Raw genomic sequence first — 18,186 nt, 5'->3', positions numbered from 1 at the left:
GAGTCCAAGGGTTCCCCTTAGAGGTAAGATAGTGGCAAAAAGAGATAATACTAATGCTCTATTTTGTGGTAGTGTGGTCGAGCAGTAGGCTTATCAAAGGAGTAGTGTTAAGCATTTGTTGTACACACACAAGCAATAAATGAGGAACACACACTCAGAGACAATTCCAGGCCAATAGGTTTTTGTATAGAAAAATATCTTCTTTATTTTAAGAACCATAGGTTAAAATTTTACATGTAATACTTCAAATGAAAGGTATTGCAGGTAAGTACTTTAGGAACTTAGAATAATCACAATAGCATATATACTTTTCAAATAAATCATATATAGCTATTTTAAAACTAGACACAGTGCAATTTTCACAGTTCCTAGGGGGAGTAAGAGTTTGTTAGTTCTTGCAGGTAAGTAAACCACCTACAGGGTTCAAGTTTGGGTCCAAAGTAGCCCACCGTTGGGGGTTCAGAGCAACCCCAAAGTTACCACACCAGCAGCTCAGGGCCGGCCAGGTACAGATGTCAAAGTGGTGCCCTAAACACATAGGCTTCAATGGAGAAGGGGGTGCCCCGGTTCCAGTCTGCCAGCAGGTAAGTACCCGCGTCTTCGGAGGGCAGACCAGGGGGGTTTTGTAGGGCACCGGGGGGACACAAGTTAGCACAGAAAGTACACCCTCAGCAGCACAGGGGCGGCCGGGTGCAGTGTGCAAACACACGTCGGGTTTCCAATGGAAATCAGTGGGAGACCAAGGGGTCTCTTCAGCGATGCAGGCAGGCAAGGGGGGGGGTTCCTCGGGGTAGCCACCACCTGGGCAAGGGAGAGGGCCTCCTGGGGGTCACTCCTGCACTGGAGTTCCGATCTTTCAGGTCCTGGGGGCTACGGGTGCAGAGTCTTTACCAGGCATCGGGATCTGGGAGTCAGGCAGTCGCGGTCAGGGGGAGCCTCGGGATTCCCTCTGCAGGCGTCGCTGTGGCGGCTCAGGGGGGGCAACTCTGGTTACTCAGTCTCGTAGTCGCCGGGGAGTCCCCCCTGAAGTGTTGTTTCTCCACAAGTCGAGCCGGGGGCGTCGGGTGCAGAGTAGCAAGTCTTACGCTTCCGGTGGGAAACAGTTGTTTTAAAGTTGCTCCTTTGAAACAAAGTTGCAGTCTTGGATTAACAGAGCCACTGTCCTCTGGAGTTTCTTGGTCCTTCTAGAGCAGGGCAATCCTCTGAGGATTCAGAGGTCGCTGGTCCTGGGGAAAGCGTCGCTGGAGCAGTGTCTTTAGAAGTGGGGAGACAGGCTGGTAGAGCTGGGGCCAAAGCAGTTGGTGTCTCCGTCTTCTCTGCAGGGTTTTTCAGCTCAGCAGTCCTCTTCTTCTTAGGTTGCAGGAATCTGAGTTCCTAGGTTCAGGGGAGCCCCTAAATACGGAATTTAGGGGTGTGTTTAGGTCTGGGAGGGCAGTAGCCAATGGTACTAGCCCTGAGGGTGGCTACACCCTCTTTGTGCCTCCTCCCAAGGGGAGGGGGTCACATTCCTATCCCTACTGGGGGAATCCTCCTTCTACAAGATGTAGGATTTCTAAAAGTCAGTCAGCTCAGGTTGCCTTACGGGCTGTCCTGACTGGCCAGTGACTCCTCCTTGTTTTTCTCATTATCTCCTCCTGCCTTGCCGCCAAAAGTGGGGCCGTGGCCGGAGGGGGCGGGCAACTCCACTAGCTGGAATGCCCTTGGGCGCTGTAACAAAGGGGGTGAGCCTTTGAGGCTCACCGCCAGGTGTTACAGTTCCTGTAAGGGGGAGGTGATAAGCATCTCCACCCAGTACAGGCTTTGTTACTAGCCACAGAGTGACAAAGGCACTCTCCCCATGTGGCCAGCAACATGTCTCGAGTGTGGCAGGCTGCTAAAACCAGTCAGCCTACAAGGGTAGTTGGTTAAGGTTTCAGGGGGCACCTCTAAGGTGCCCTCTGGGGTGAAAGTTACAATAAAATGTACACTGGCATCAGTGTGCATTTATTGTGCTGAGAAGTTTGATACCAAACTTCCCAGTTTTCAGTGTAGCCATTATGGTGCTGTGGAGTTCGTGCAAGACAGACTCCCAGACCATATACTCTTATGGCTACCCTGCACTTACAATGTCTAAGGTTTTGCTTAGACACTGTAGGGGCACAGTGCTCATACACTGGTGCCCTCACCTATGGTATAGTGCACCCTGCCTTAGGGCTGTAAGGCCTGCTAGAAGGGTGACTTATCTATACTGCATAGGCAGTGTGAGGTTGGCATGGCAACCTGAGGGGAGTGCCATGTCGACTTACTCGTTTTGTCCTCACCCTCACACACAAGCTGGCAAGCAGTGTCTGTGCTGAATGAGGGGTCCCCAGGGTGGCATAAGATATGCTGCAGCCCTTAGAGATCTTCCCTGGCATCAGGGCCCTTGGTACCAGGGGCACCAGTTACAAGGGACTTACCTGGATGCCAGGGTATGCCAATTGTGAAAACAAAAGTACAGGTTAGGGAAAGAACACTGGTGCTGGGGCCTGGTTAGCAGGACTCAGCACACTTTCAAATCAAAACTTAGCATCAGCAAAGGCAAAAAGTCAGGGGGTAACCATGCCAAGGAGGCATTTCCTTACACATCCCATATCCACAAACTCCCCCTACCCAGCAAAACTAGCAGCCCTGCATTGTGTGTTTTGAACAACCCACCACCCAACTTGCAGAGCGCCTGTCGCCCAGAGAATAACATCTAGTAGTGAAGGTAAGCCACAGCCGCCTGCATGGTTGTAGTTTGGATATGAATAAGCCTAATAAACATTTCATCCACACTTATGGTAGTAAACATATCCAATGCTCGCAGTGTGTTGAGCCACACCCTAAGTATCTAGTCCCCAGTTGCCCTCCTGCCCACAGGCATATTCCCAGAATCGTATGCGGTAAATGTACTCAGCAGCAGTATCTCTAGACCCTCGTCAAGAGGCCGTCAGGAGGAATCTCCAAAGGCTCTGATCACGTGTCCGACGAGAAGAGCTGCGGCTGCTGTTTTCCTTTCAGTGTGGCAATTCTTGTTTCCTCGTTCACCTTAGGCCGATTCGCCTAACACTCTCCATTTGGCTTCTTACCCACCACTTTATTGCTGTACATCCAGTCGTGCACTTCCTTAGATGTAGTAAAATGCCATGTTTTGCCGTCTGTTATACCTTGTAGCTTGATGGGGGACAGCATCATGTATTGAACCTCCTTGCCTTGAGTGCTTTTTTGGCTTCTTCCTAGCAGCTTGCAAAATGACATCTCGTCCCTATAGTTCAGGATCCTAGTGACTATTGTGCGCAGGGGCGCCCGGGCCTTGGAGGTGGCCCAGCGCTCTGAGCCCTCTCAACTGAGAAAAATTTGAATAGTCTCTTCGGCTTGAGTTTAAGGATAAGATCTTCTAGGAATAAATCCATGCTGGGGTCCGCCATACTCTCCGGTACCCCTACCACTCTTACATAATTTCTTCGGATGCTACCTTCCTTGTCCTCCAGCCTGGCTGCCATTACTGCACTCTGTTCAATTAAGGTCTGTACTTGGTCTTCAAGATGTTTTGTTGCGGACAAAGCTCATTAATATGCTTACCTGCCACAGCCACCTTCTCATAGATCTTATTGAAGTCAGCCCTGACAAGGTTGATGTAGACTGTTACTGCATCCGCTTTAGGCTCTATAGGTGTTATAGAGCCTCAGAGCTCCTGGATGTCAGCCATTATGGAACCCAGGAAAGGCTCACCACCTTGCTGTTGGTCCTCGCCTGGATTGTCCATCCTGGGTCAACATCCTCAAGTACATTTATCAAGACTGTTAACTTGTGCCATTTTCTGGGCTCATCCGTTTACCATGACCCAGGCCTGCAGTGGTCACTCCCTCACACCGCAACAAGCCCCTTCAGCAAGGGAGCCTTAGTATTCACTGATTCAAACATAGATGGGTGTAGATGTCCGCCACTGCTGTGCTGTCTTACTACTGTCACTTTGGGGGTGGTGCACGACCCGATCTGGGAATGTCCCCCGCTCACGTCCTCCAGGCAGGGCCCAGTTGACCCCTCAATTCAGTCCCAGTAGGCCCTCTGTTGCAGCTACCAATTCTCGCTCCTCTGGAGGCCTCTCACTGTCTGCCTTGCTCCAATGCACCCTCCAGCCACAGTGCCCGTGGGTGCGAGCAGGGGAAGAGGCTGAGCGTTTCCTGCTCGGGAGTGCCAGCAAGCAAAGGTAAAGGGTGGGAAGGGAAGCTCTGCTCCACCCCCCTCCACCTCCTACTGTCTTACGAGATTGTTCTGAGAGAGTCATCTAATTGCAGATTCCTCACCTTTTTAATATCCCCCAGGTGTCAGACTGGATTCGGAAACTGATATTGTAGTACTGGTGGAAGGTGGTACAGTGTGGCTCCACACTGACACTGTTCCGCTTATGAAGTGGCATGTAGGGCCTATATATGTCACTCCAGCATACTGATATTTTCTTTCTTTACCTGCTTTGCAGGTCCGGAGCTTCTAACAGGCTGTTTTTGTCACAAACACATATGTGACTAATCCCCACCAGATGTGCCTGTTGTCTGGGATTGAACCACGACTGCAAGACCTGCGGGTACTGCACTTTCTTGAACCAGACTGCCATCAGGGATTGCAAGGTGAAACTTTACGTCACCAATTACTGGAAGAGAGAGCGCCGGGATCGCTCCTTGGAACCAAGAGAATTACCACCTTGCTTACCGCTGCCAAGTTCGCCTTCGGCACCAGCTGGCTCCTCTGTGCCTCTTCTGATATCTACTTTTGTATGGATACCACCCCTGGCACACATGCCCAGGCAACCCGATGCCAGCCTTGGCATCTGATCAGGTGATCCCAATTGTCCTTTCTGACAAAGACTCAGTGCCTTTTAATGAGGCCTTGACTGATACCCTATTAGAGGCTCAAGCTAAACCTTGAGCGGCCCATTGCTAGATGCCAATGCCCTCCTCCATCCAATCTGACTTTTCTGTGACAGAATCCTTCTCCCGATAGCCTTGTGGTGCAGGCCTCTACCAGCCAGACTACCCCCAACTATTTTTCTGTCACTCTTCCTTGACAGGGAGTTAAAGTGAGTAGAGACATTCGGTAAATGTCTCTTATCAAATGCAATGTAGCCCTATGGTCTAATAATGGTTCCTGCTTATTAGGCTGCTACACTCATGCCCTCTGGAATTCATTGGCTAAGGTCTTCCCAGGTGTTCTTAAAACACTTCACCATTTTCTGTCATGGGCCATTCAGGATGGTTGTGATGTAGCAAAATTCAGAATTCGTTGTTGCTTGAACACCACTGACTCTATTGGATGTGCTGTAGGCACCAGTGTTATCAAATCGTTGACACCTGTCACTGCATTCAACTGGGTTCTCAGACGATGTTCAGTCCTCCCTGAGAGACATGCTGTTGGATGGAACACACCTGTTTAGGGACAAGGCTGATTCTACCCTTGAACTCTTGCCTGTCTTCTCTACCTCGACAACTGGCTGTTGAAGGCAGGTTGACCCCAGGCAGTTGTCAGCCACTTCCAGACTAAAGCATACCTCCTGTCATCTGTTGGGTTTACTGTCAAAGTGCCGCGGTCAGCCTGACTTCTCAGAGGCTCCCTTTTATCAGAGCCATACTGGACATGCTTTATTTTTGCTCCACACCACAGGGAAAATAATCCAGGACATTCAGGCAATGGGAAAGGCAAAGGTTCTAACTCTTAAAAAGGTGTCAATTTAGATTTGCACTGATTACTTAGTGTTTTAAATCGGGTTCTTGAGGTGAAGCAACCCCTCCCTTTCAAGGTGGATTGTGCCTGGGTAAGATAATACAATATTGTATGAATTTGATTTTATGGCTTGTGCAGGATGTTAGTGTTGCTTTTTTGTCCAAATAGAGCGTTGTAAACATTTATTAGTGTATAACATGTACTGTGTTGAGTTGAATAACCAATTTTGAATGGACAATTTAAGAATTATTTAAATGTTCATTTACATGTTTTATATATATTTTTTAAAAGGTTGAAGTTGTGGAAGGAGTAGCGGGTGAGGAGGACCATCATGATGAGCAAGAGGAGCATGGAGAAGAAAATGCTGAAGCTGAGGGGCAGCATGATGAACATGATGAAGATGGTAAATATTTGTTAATGCCGGTTTGGTTTTTCATATACTAAAATAACCCCCCCCCATTGCTTAAGTTTCAAGATGCATTAGGTATGAAACATTACCTTTCTGTGTGTTTCAGTAGGTTTTTAAATGCAAAACGAAAAACATGGATATTAGAGAGTTATAAGGATTGAAACTACACACCCTTTCCTCTTGCATTGGTTCTTCTGTACTGGACAATAAAAAAGGGTTCAATTTAAACTCGAGATAGACACCTGTTTTTCTTCCTTTATGCACTTCACTCTAAGGTTTGCAAAGTCTGGCCCTCAAGACTTAATCTAGTAAGAGATATGGATTAGGCACTAATAGAACAGTAAATGATACTCAAAATGTTGCTCAGCTTTCTTTACTTCTTTAGAGAGGAATGATGTTTATTGTTTGTAAGCAAACTGCTATTAATACTTATGAGGAAATGTGATACATGACATGGTGATGTGACCTCACTCTGTAATAAACTACCAACCCATTATAGGAACACTTGAGTTGTGTTTGTTTTAACCTTAGCTCAACCCTGGGTAGCTGTGGCTCTGAGCAGCCAGGCTCACACAGAGGAATTGGTGTGAAGCATTTAAACAGCTCCACAATGATTGAAAGAAACTCGACACTCAAGAAATCTGACAACCAGTAAAATAGATATTTTATTTAAATTTATAAACACAGAAACAAAAAGATTCAACCAGAGGGTTCCTGAGATTTAGATTTACAAGAAACAAAAAAATCAGGTCTTTTTACTTAAGTGCGAAAAAGCATTGACAAATTTGATGAATTTGACTCTTAGAAACTTATTCAAAAACATTCTGGCCAGTTGGTATGCCTTATTTAGATTTACTTTGAGATGCCTTGGAGCAGGACACAACAAGCCTTGGTTGCTGCAAGAGTCACGGTGCACAGGGGTACTGTCCTGCAAGGAGAGGCAAGGGCTCACCATCTCCAAGCTGGACAGTGGACAGAGAAGACCAAGGGGACCCCTCCAGACCACCACCTGTGATGCAGGATCCACACAGTTCCAAAGGAGAGCCAATCCATGCAGCCGGATGCCGTTGCTGTAAGTGCGTCAGTTGCCGGGGAGTGACTCCTTCTCTCCAAGGGAGATTCCTTCTTCCTTCTTGGTGCAGCTGATGTCTTGCCGACCCCTGAGGATAAACAGCCAGGGAAATGTTGCAGTTGCTGGAAGGCGTCGGAGAAACAATGTTGCAAGGTGAGGTCGTCCCATAAGTTGCAGTCTTGCCAGTTTCTGAAGTGTCCAGTTGCGGGTCCAGTGACCAGGAGGAGAGGTTAACAATGCAGATGAGTCCTGGTGGAGTCTTGCCCATCAAATCTGAGAACCCACCCAAGATGGAGACCCTAAATAGCCCAGGAAGGAAGATTGGTCCCCTTGCAGGGTGACCACCTATCAGGAGGGGGGCTGACACGTCACCTGCCTGACCTGGCCACGCTGATGCTCTCTGGGGCCTCTGCACATCTGGTTTTCAAAATGGCAGAATCAAGTGGCCACCTAAAGGAGCTCTGGGCACCAGGTGATGGACAAGGCGGGTGGTGACTCACCCTTCCTTTGTCCAGTTTCGCGCCAGAGCAAGGGCTGGCGGTCCCTGGACTGGTGCAAACTGGTTTATGCATGGAGGGCACCAAGTGTACCCTTCAAAGCAAACCAGTGGCTTGCGGAGGATACCCCTCCCAAGCCTTGTAACACCTATGTCCAAGGGAGAGGGTGTTGCCACTATCTTTCACAGTAAATCCTTTGCTCTGCCTTCCCCAGCTTGAGCTGATCAAGCAGCAGGTGGGCAGAAGTCTGTCTGAGGGGTGGCAGCAGCGTCGGCTGCCTGGAAAACCCTGGAAGGCTGGTAGGAGCAGTACTGGGGGGTCCTCTAAGAGCCTCAAGAGTACATCGAATCATACAACCAATAATTGCATTTGTATCAGGGTATGATTCCAACATGTTTGATACCAAACATGCCCAGATTCGGATTTGTCATTATGAAATGTCTTCCCCGCATTTACGAAGTCCAGTGCAATGGAACTGGAGTTCGTAGGGGCACCTCTGCTCATGCAGGGGTGCCCTCCCACACAGGGACCTACACCCTTCCCTCTGGGCTAGAAGGGCCTACCATAGTTGTGACTTATGGTGACCTGGTGTTTTGAGCTGTGGTGAAAGGGTGCATGCACCTTTTCACGCAGTCTGCAATGGCAGTCCTGCAGACTCATTTTGCATGAGCTTTCATGCGTGGCATAATACATGCTGCTGCCCGTGGGGGACCCCTGGTGTCCCAATGCCCTGGGTACCTAAGTACCATATACTAAGGACTTGTAAGGGGGCACCAGTATGACAATTGTGGAGTGCACAAATGTCCTAGGCAACCAAATTTGGAGGGAGAGAGCTCAATCACTTAGGTCCTGGCTAGCCGGTCCCAGTGAAGACAGCCTAAGCACACTGATAGCAGGCAAAAAGTGGAGGTAACCATGCCAAAAAGAGTACTTTCCTACATCTGGAACAGTGCCAGTCATCCCTGATCTTCCTCCACAAGACTACCCTCATGTTTATCCTACTGAGGGAGGTGGTGGAGAAGCAGTAGAGGGATAGGTACCGCAGAGAGGTTAGCTGAGTAACTGACCTAGCTGTAGCTAGTGGCTTGGATTCTTCTCCATCCTCATGCCTGGTTTCCCCCATGGACTTGCCACGGAGGTGAGCTCCTCTTTTGCAGACATGCTGGAAAGGGTTGCAGTAGTGTTGGAGCGAACTCTTCCTTTAGTGTAATTAGCTTCAGATCCCCTAATTAATGTCCTCTATCAAAGCCAAATAGGGGTTGAACCAGTGCTTGCTTACACTGAAGTCCTAGATGGTGTTTTGTTAGGGGCTTGGGCTAAGCCAGATACAGGGGCCCCTGTTGACCGGTCTGTATCCCACTGGCACCAACATGCCCCTGGTTATCCAGTTTGCATAATAAGACATCCTACTCATCAAAGTTTAGTGGCACAGGCTGCTTCGGCCCACATGATATTGAGTCTCTCCCACGATATTGAGTCCCTCCCACATGTCCCCTCTGATACAGTGTCCAGTTGTCTAGACTTCTTTGGCAGGCATATTTTTTCCTCCACAAGTTCTGCTCTACGCTCTGTGAATACAACTTGTGTTCTTGGACGTTTCTCTCATTCTTTAAGGGACTAATTTGTGAACATCTTGCCTGTGCTTCTGGAAGAAATAAGGAGCACGCTCACTCCTATGACACATGATGGCCAGCAAGCAGCTAAAATAATTGTAAAGAAATGGCTCCCTGTTGCAGTTACCCCCCACTTTTTGCCTGATACTGATGCTGACTTGACTGAGAAGTGTGCTGGGACCCTGCTAACCAGGCCCCAGCACCAGTGTTCTTTCACCTAAAATGTACCATTGTTTCCACAATTGGCACAACCCTGGCACCTAGGTAAGTCCCTTGTAACTGGTACCCCTGGTACCAAGGGCCCTGATGCCAGGGAAGGTCTCTAAGGGCTGCAGCATGTCTTATGCCACCCTAGGGACCCCTCACTCAGCACAGACACACTGCTTGCCAGCTTGTGTGTGCTGATGGGGAGAAAATGACTAAGTCGACATGGCACTCCCCTCAGGGTGCCATGCCAACCTCCCACTGCCTGTGGCATAGGTAAGTCACCCCTCTAGTAGGCCTTACAGCCCTAAGGCAGGGTGCACTATACCACAGGTGAGGGCATATGTGCATGAGCACTATGCCCCTACAGTGTCTAAGCAAAACCTTAGACATTGTAAGTGCAGGGTAGCCATAAGAGTATATGGGCTGGGAGTCTGTCAAAAACGAACTCCACAGCTCCATAATGGCTACACTGAATACTGGGAAGTTTAGTATCAAACTTCTCAGAATAATAAACCCACACTGATGCCAGTGTTGGATTTATTAAAAAATGCACACAGAGGGCATCTTAGAGATACCCCCTGTATTTTACCCAATTGTTCAGTGCAGGACTGACTGGTCTGTGCCAGCCTGCTGCTGAGAGACGAGTGTCTGACCTCATGCGGTGAGAGCCTTTGTGCTCTCTGAGGACAGAAACCAAGCCTGCCCTGGGTGGAGGTGCTTCACACCTCCCCCCTGCAGGAACTGTAACACCTAGCAGTGAGCTTCAAAGGCTCAAGCTTCGTGTTACAATGCCCCAGGGCACTCCAGCTAGTGGAGATGTCCGCCTCCTGGACCCAGCCCCCACTTTTGGCGGCAAGTCCAGGAGAGATAATGAGAAAAACAAGGAGGAGTCACTGGCCAGTCAGGACAGCCCCTAAGGTGTCCTGAGCTGAAGTGACTCTAACTTTTAGAAATCCTCCATCTTGCAGATGGAGGATTCCCCCAATAGGATTAGGGATGTGACCCCCTCCCCTTGGGAGGAGGCAAAAAGAGGGTGTACCCACCCTCAGGGCTAGTAGCCATTGGCTACTAACCCCCCAGACCTAAACACGCCCTTAAATTTAGTATTTAAGGGCTTCCCTGAACCTAAAGAGTTAGATTCCTGCAACTACAAGAAGAAGGACTGCCGAGCTGAAAGACCCCTGCAGAGGAAGACCAGAAGACACCAACTGCCTTGGCCCCAGACTTACCGGCCTGTCTCCTGCCTTCCAAAGAACCTGCTCCAGCGACGCTTTCCAAGGGACCAGCGACCTCTGAATCCTCTGAGGACTGCCCTGCTTCGAAAAAGACAAGAAACTCCTGAGGACAGCGGCACTGCTCCAAAAGAACTGCAACTTTGTTACAAGGAGCAGATTTAAAGGCCCCTGCCATTCCCCGCAAGAAGCGTGAGACTTGCAACACTGCACCCGGCGACCCCGACTCGACTGGTGGAGAACAACCAACTCAGGGAGGACCCTCCGGCGACTCTACGACTGTGAGTAACCAAAGTTGTCCCCCCTGAGCCCCCACAGCGACGCCTGCAGAGGGAATCCCCAGGCTCCCCCTGACCGCGACTGTCTGAACTCCATTTCCCGACGGCTGGAAAAGACCCTGCACCCGCAGCCCCCAGCCCCTAAAGAAACGGAACTTCTGTGCAGGAGTGACCTCCAGGAGGCCCTCTCCCTTGCCCAGGTGGTGGCTACCCCGAGGAGCCCCCCCCCCTTGCCTGCCTGCATCGCTGAAGAGACCCCTTGGTCTCCCATTGAAACCTGAAGGAAACCCGACGCGTGTTTGCACACTGCACCCGGCCGCCCCCGCGCTGCTGAGGGTGTACTTTCTGTGCTACTTTGTGTGTCCCCCGGTGCCCTACAAAACCCCCCCTGGTCTGCCCTCCGAAGACGCGGGTACTTACCTGCTGGCAGACTGGAACCGGGGCACCCCCTTCTCTCCATTATAGCCTATGTGTTTTGGGCACCTCTTTGACCTTTGCACCTGACCGGCCCTGAGCTGCTGGTGTGATAACTTTGGGGTTGCTCTGAACCCCCAACGGTGGGCTACCTTGGACCAAAAACTGAGAACTGTAAGTGACTTACTTACCTGTGAAAACTAACAATAACTTACCTCCCCCAGGAACTGTGAAAATTGCAATAAGTGTCCACTTTTAAAACAGCTTATTGTGTTTTATGACAAAAGTATTCATGCTAATGTAATGATTCAAAGTTCCTAGAGTACTTACCTGCAATACCTTCCAAACAAGCTATTACATGTGAAATTTGAACCTGTGGTTCTTAAAATAAACTAAGAAAAGATATTTTTCTATAACAAAACCTATTGGCTGGATTTGTCTCTGAGTGTGTGTACCTCATTTATTGTCTATGTGTATGTACAACAAATGCTTAACACTACTCCTTGGATAAGCCTACTGCTCGACCACACTACCACAAAATAGAGCATTAGTATTATCTCTTTTTACCACTATTTTACCTCTAAGGGGAACCCTTGGACTCTGTGCATGCTATTCCTTACTTTGAAATAGCACATACAGAGCCAACTTCCTACAATAATCATTTGCTGTGGTATGGATACTATTGACTCCACGGGTCAAGCTATGGCTTCCTCAGTTGCGCTATGTCACCATGCCTGATAACGTGCCTCAGGGTTTTCGGAGCCAGGCCAAGCCACATTGATTGACATGCTAGTTTGATGGTGCCCTTTCATTTGGTGCACAGGCAGTTTCAGCTTTAAGACATTTTTGTGACAGTAGGGGTGGAGCAGCGAATTAGATTGGGTCCTCACAACCTTTTGGCCTACTTCATAACTCCTGTACTGACTAGTGAGGTGTTATTTGTTACTTATTTCACAGAAGAGCCATGCTTCGGCAGGGCAGTGATGATTTTGTCAGGTATACATCTGTTACAAGCTAATTGTGGCAGCCAGTGGGTGTTCCTGCTTTTTGCAGGTGCTATTTTTCCTTAAATTGTTACTGAGGTGTATGGTGTCCTGTAACCCTGTGGGGCTTTTCATGTCTGATGTTCAAGGCTACTTTCATTATAATCATTACTTGGTGTAAAGTGATGACTTTCTGTAAGGAAATGCGTCCTTGGCATGGTTACCCCCTGACATTTTTCCTTTGCTGATGCCAAGTTATGATTTGAAAGTGTGCTGATGCCTGCTAACCAGGCCCCAGCACCAGTGTTCTTTCCCTAACCTGTACTTTTGTTTCCACAATTGGTACACCCTGGCATCCAGGTAAGTCCCTTGTAACTGGTACCTCTGGTACCAAGGGCCCTGATGCCAGGGAAGGTCTCTAAGGGCTGCAGCATGTCTTATGCCACCCTGGGGACCCCTCACTCAGCACACACACTGCTTGCCAGCTTGTGAGTGCTAGTGAAGATAAAATGACTACGTCGACATGGCACTCCCTTCAGGGTGCCATGCCAACCTCACACTGCCTATAGGTATAGATAAGTCACCCCTCTAGCAGGCCTTACAGCCCTAAGGCAGGGTGCACTATACAATAGGTGAGGGCATCAGTGCATGAGCACTATGCCCCTACAGTGTCTAAGCAAACCCTTAGACATTGTAAGTGCAGGGTAGCCATAAGAGTATATGGTCTGGGAGTCTGTCATGCACGAACTCCACAGCACCATAATGGCTTCACTGAAAACTGTGAGGTTTGGTATCAAACTTCTCAGCACAATAAAGGCACACTGATGCCAGTGTACATTTTATTGTAACATACACCCCAGAAGGCATCTTAGAGATGCCCCCTGAAACCTTAACCGACTACCATTGTGGGCTGACTAGTTTTAGCAGCCTGCCACACACCAGACATGTTGCTGGCCACATGGGGAGAGTGCCTTTGTCACTCTTTGGCTAGTAACAAAGCCTGTACTGGGTGGAGGTGCTTCTCCTCCCCCTGCAGCAACTGTAACACCTGGCGGTGAGCCTCAAAGGTTCACCCCCTTTGTTACAGCACCCCAGGGCACTCCAGCTAGTGGAGTTGCCTGCCCCCTCCGGCCACAGCCCCACTTTTGGCGGCAAGAACGGAGGAGATAATGAGAAAAACAAGGAGGAGTCACTAGCCCGTCAGGACAGCCCCTAAGGTGTCCTGAGCTGAGATTCCCCCAATAGACATAGGGATGTGCCCCCCTCCCCTCAGGGAGGAGGCACAGAGGGTGTAGCCACCCTCGGGGCTAGTAGCCATTGGCTACTAACCCCCCAGACCTAAACCCACCCCTAAATCGAGTATTTAGGGGCTCCCAGAACACAGCAAGATAGATTCCTGCAACATAAGAAGAAGAAGGACTGCTGAGCTGAAAACCTGCAGAGAAGACAGAGACACCAACTGCTTTGGCCCCAGCTCTACCGGCCTGTCTCCCCACTTCTAAAGACACTGCTCCAGCAATGCGTTCCACAGGGTCCAGCGACCTCTGAAGCCTCAGAGGACTACCCTGCATCTAGAAGGACCAAGAACTCCCGAGGACAGCGGCTCTGCTCCACAAAGACTGCAACTTTGCAACAAAGAAGCAACTTTGAAACAAAACACGTTTCCTGCCGGAAGCGTGAGACTTTGCACTCTGCACCCGACGCCCCCGGCTCAACTTGGGGAGAACAAACACCACAGGGAGGACTCCCCAGCGACTACAAGACCGTGAGTAGCCAGAGCTGACCCCCCTGAGCCCCCACAGCGACACCTGCAGAGGGAATCCCGAGGCCCCCCCTGACAGCGACTGCCTGCTTCAAAGACCCGACTCCTGGTAAAGACACTGCACCCGCAGCCCCCAGGACCTGAAGTATCCGGCCTCCAGTGCAGGAGCGACCCCCAGGTGGCCCCCTCCCTTGCCCAGGTGGTGGCTACCCCGAGGAGCCCCCCCCCCCATTGCCTACCTGCATCGCTGAAGAGACCCCTTGGTCTCCCATTGAAACCTATTACGAACCCGACGCCTGTTTGCACACTGCACCCGGCCGCCCCCGTGCCGCTGAGGGCGTACTTTTTGTGCTGACTTGTGTCCCCCCCTGGTGCCCTACAAACCCCCCTGGTCTGCCCTCCGAAGACGTGGGTACTTACCTGCTGGCAGGCTGGAACCGGGGCACCCCCTTCTCCATTGAAGCCTATGCGTTTTGGGCACCACTTTGACCTCTGCACCTGACCGGCCCTGAGCTGCTGGTGTGGTATCTTTGGGGTTGCCCTGAACCCCCAACGGTGGGCTACCTTGGACCCAACTTTGAACCCTGTAGGTGGTCTACTTACCTGCAAAACTAACAAACACTTACCTCCCCCAGGAACTGTGAAAATTGCACTGTGTCCAGTTTTAAAATAGCTTATTGCCATTTGTGTGAAAACTGTATATGCTATTTTGCTAATTCAAAGTTCCTAAGTGAAATACCTTTCCTTTAAAGTATTGTTTGTGAATCTTGAACCTGTAGTTCTTAAAATAAACTAAGAAAATATATTTTTCTATACAAAAACCTATTGGCCTGGAATTGTCTGAGTGTGTGTTCCTCATTTATTGCCTGTCTGTGTACAACAAATGCTTAACACTACCCTCTGATAAGCCTACTGCTCTACCACACTACCACAATATAGAGCATTAGAATTATCTATTTTTGCCACTATCTTACCTCTAAGGGGAACGAACCCTTGGACTCTGTGCATGCTATTTCTCACTTTGAAATAGTACATACAGAGCCAACTTCCTACACTTTCCTTTTAAATTTTGTCAATTACAGCCTCTTATAGGGTTATCACTTTTTAATACACCTGATATAAAGGTGAAATGGTTTACTTTACTCTGAAGAAAAGCTTGTCCTTAAGAGTTGTTACCCGAATGGTATATACCACACTCTAAGTGGAGTCCCAAAACATGTTTTCCCCATTCATTTTTCCATAGGTGATTTTGAACAGCAATAGCTGACTCAGCTGTGGTGGTGGGGTCCTAAAGGGGATCTCCCCCAGGGCTTTAAAAAAATGTTCTTTTTGATTTTACATGTGGAGTCCCAGTGGATCCACGGCTCCACCATAAAATTTTTTTTTTTTAAAAACAAAGCACGGCCTCCTGCTCTTTGTTACTATGATGCCCCTGGGGTTTCTGTCTTTAAAAACAAACAAAAAAGTGGGGGATTGGTGTTGGGCACCTCAGGGACCTCAATCTCCCCGGGGCATTCACATAATAATATACCTCGGGGACCACCATCCCCCTAGGGGCAAACCTTAATTTATTTGTGACCTCCCCCGCTGCCCAAGGGACCACCATTATCTTCTGGGGCTTAGTATTTGTATGCAGGGGGGGCTGCGTTCCCCACCTCCCGCTGTCCTGGGGACCGCCACTTCCCCACAGCTTTGTAATATGTGGGGAAGCCACCCATCCCACTCCAGTTGCCCTGGGGACCGCAATCCCCACCCGGGCTTTGCAATACGTGGGAAAGCAGCCCAGTCCCCTCCTGCAGCTTGTTACCACCATCTCCCAGGGCTATCGTCATGTTGGAGGGGGGCCCGCGCTGCCCACCTCTTGTAGCCACTGATGTCCCTGGGGACCGCTAGCAAGCCCCCCCTCCCTCAAAAAAAAATAATCCAGGACTGACTCCTGCTATGTCCCGGGGTGCCCAGGCCATTCCTCTGTCTAGGCTGCAGCTGTTAAGCCACAGCAAACACTTCGGGTTTTGACAGCGGGACCTGTAAAGCAGGTCCTGCGTCCTCAAAATCCAAAGGGGACAGAGATGATATGCTTCAGCAAGCAGGAACTGCTTGCTGAAGCATTGGCACAGCGAGGGAAGCCTTAAGGCTTCCCCTGCAGTACCAGGTAGCCCCTAAAGACATTTTTTTTATTTTATTTTTTTTAATATGTATATATTTTTTTTTAAGTATAAATAAATAGGGACCACGGGGAGCCCTTGAGGGCTCACAGTTCCAGAAAGCCCATGAACTGCAATTAAAAAAAAAAAAAAAAAGCCATAGCTCAGTATAAAGGTCACAGAGCTTTGAGGGTTCAAGTCCAGCTGGAATAATTTCCTTTTTTTTTAATATAAAAAAAGTATAGTTTTTTTTCCAGAAAAAAATGCATTTATTTAGTATATGAAATATTAAAGCCTAAAAAACGATTTCCCTCAATTTCTTTCTTTGTCTTTCAAGCAATTTCTTTCACTCACAGACCCACTGACACCCTCATGCACCCACTCACAGACCCCTGCTCACACTGACGCACCCTCTAAAACACTGATATACACACTGTCACACCCAGACAGCCAATTTGACTACAATTCTCACTCTCAGATACAGCCTCTCACACCTATTCTTACACAAAGAGAAAACACAGTCATCTCCTGCCACACAGCCAAAGGGCTGTGCACAGCATGGTTTTGGGTGGTTTCGGGGGTGTTAGCCTAAGGGTCTGGCTGCAAGCCAGATCTTGTGGGCAACCTCTGCTGCGCATGGGTGAAGGCCATTGTAGGAAGTTGGCTCTGTATGCACTATTTCAAAGTAAGGAATAGTATGCACAGAGTCCAAGGGTTCCCCTTAGAGGTAAGATAGTGGCAAAAAGAGATAATACTAATGTTCTATTTTGTGGTAGTGTGGTCGAGCAGTAGGCTTATCAAAGGAGTAATGTTAAGCATTTGTTGTACATACACACAGGCAATAAATGAGGAACACACACTCCGAAACAAATCCAGCCAATAGGTTTTGTTATAGAAAAATATATTTTCTTAGTTTATTTTAAGAACCACAGGTTCAAATTCTACATGTAATATCTCATTTGAAAGGTATTGCAGGTAAGTACTTTGGGAACTTTGCAGAATTACGGTAGCATATATACTTTTTACATAAAACACATTTAGCTGTTTTAAAAGTGGACACAGTGCAATTTTCACAGTTCCTGGGGGAGGTAAAGTATTGTTAGATTTTGCAGGTAAGTAAACCACCTACGGGGTTAAGATTGGGGTCCAAGGTAGCCCACCGTTGGGGGTTCAGAGCAACCCCAAAGTCACCACACCAGCAGCTCAGGGCCGGTCAGGTGCAGAGTTCAAAGTGGTGCCCAAAACGCATAGGCTTCAATGGAGAGAAGGGGGTGCCCCGGTTCCAGTCTGCCAGCAGGTAAGTACCCGCGTCTTCGGAGGGCAGACCAGGGGGGTTTTGTAGGGCACCGGGGGGGACACAAGCTCACACAAAAAGTACACCCTCAGCGGCACTGGGGCGGCCGGGTGCAGTGTGCAAACACGTGTAGGGTTTCCAATGTAAATCAATGGGAGACCAAGGGGTCTCTTCAGCGATGCAGGCAAGGGGGGGGGGGGCTCCTCGGGGTAGCCACCACCTGGGCAAGGGAGAGTGCCTCCTGGGGGTCACTCCTGCACTGGAGTTCCGATCCTTCAGGTGCTGGGGGCTGCGGGTGCAGGGTCTTTTCCAGCCGTCGGGATTTTAGAGTCAGGCAGTCGCGGTCAGGGGGAGCCTCGGGATTCCCTCTGCAGGCGTCGCTGTGGGAGCTCAGGGGGGACAACTTTGGTTACTCACAGTCTGAGTTGCCGGAGGGTCCTCCCTGAGGTGTTGGTTCTCCACCAGTCGAGTTGGGGTCGCCGGGTGCAGTGTTGCAAGTCTCACGCTTCTTGCGGGGATTGCAGGGGTCTTTAAATCTGCTCCTCTGGAAACAAAGTTGCAGT

General features: G+C 49.3%; 1 protein-coding gene across 8 annotated transcripts in view; it reads left to right on the top strand.

The window, feature by feature from the left end:
- The window catches only part of UBR5 (ubiquitin protein ligase E3 component n-recognin 5), a 1,605,594-nt gene that overhangs the window by 1,060,092 nt on the left and 527,316 nt on the right, over nt 1–18,186 (top strand). For all 8 annotated transcript variants that reach the window (XM_069220579.1, XM_069220580.1, XM_069220578.1 and 5 more), the window contains one exon: nt 6,010–6,121. In XM_069220579.1, coding sequence (XP_069076680.1) covers nt 6,010–6,121 — 112 coding nt within the window. The remainder of the gene's footprint in view (nt 1–6,009; nt 6,122–18,186) is intronic.

The sequence above is a fragment of the Pleurodeles waltl genome, chromosome 2_2 (assembly GCF_031143425.1).
Source record: "Pleurodeles waltl isolate 20211129_DDA chromosome 2_2, aPleWal1.hap1.20221129, whole genome shotgun sequence".
NCBI classification, from domain to species: Eukaryota; Metazoa; Chordata; class Amphibia; order Caudata; family Salamandridae; genus Pleurodeles; species Pleurodeles waltl.
This window is presented reverse-complemented; position numbering and strand designations above follow the sequence as displayed.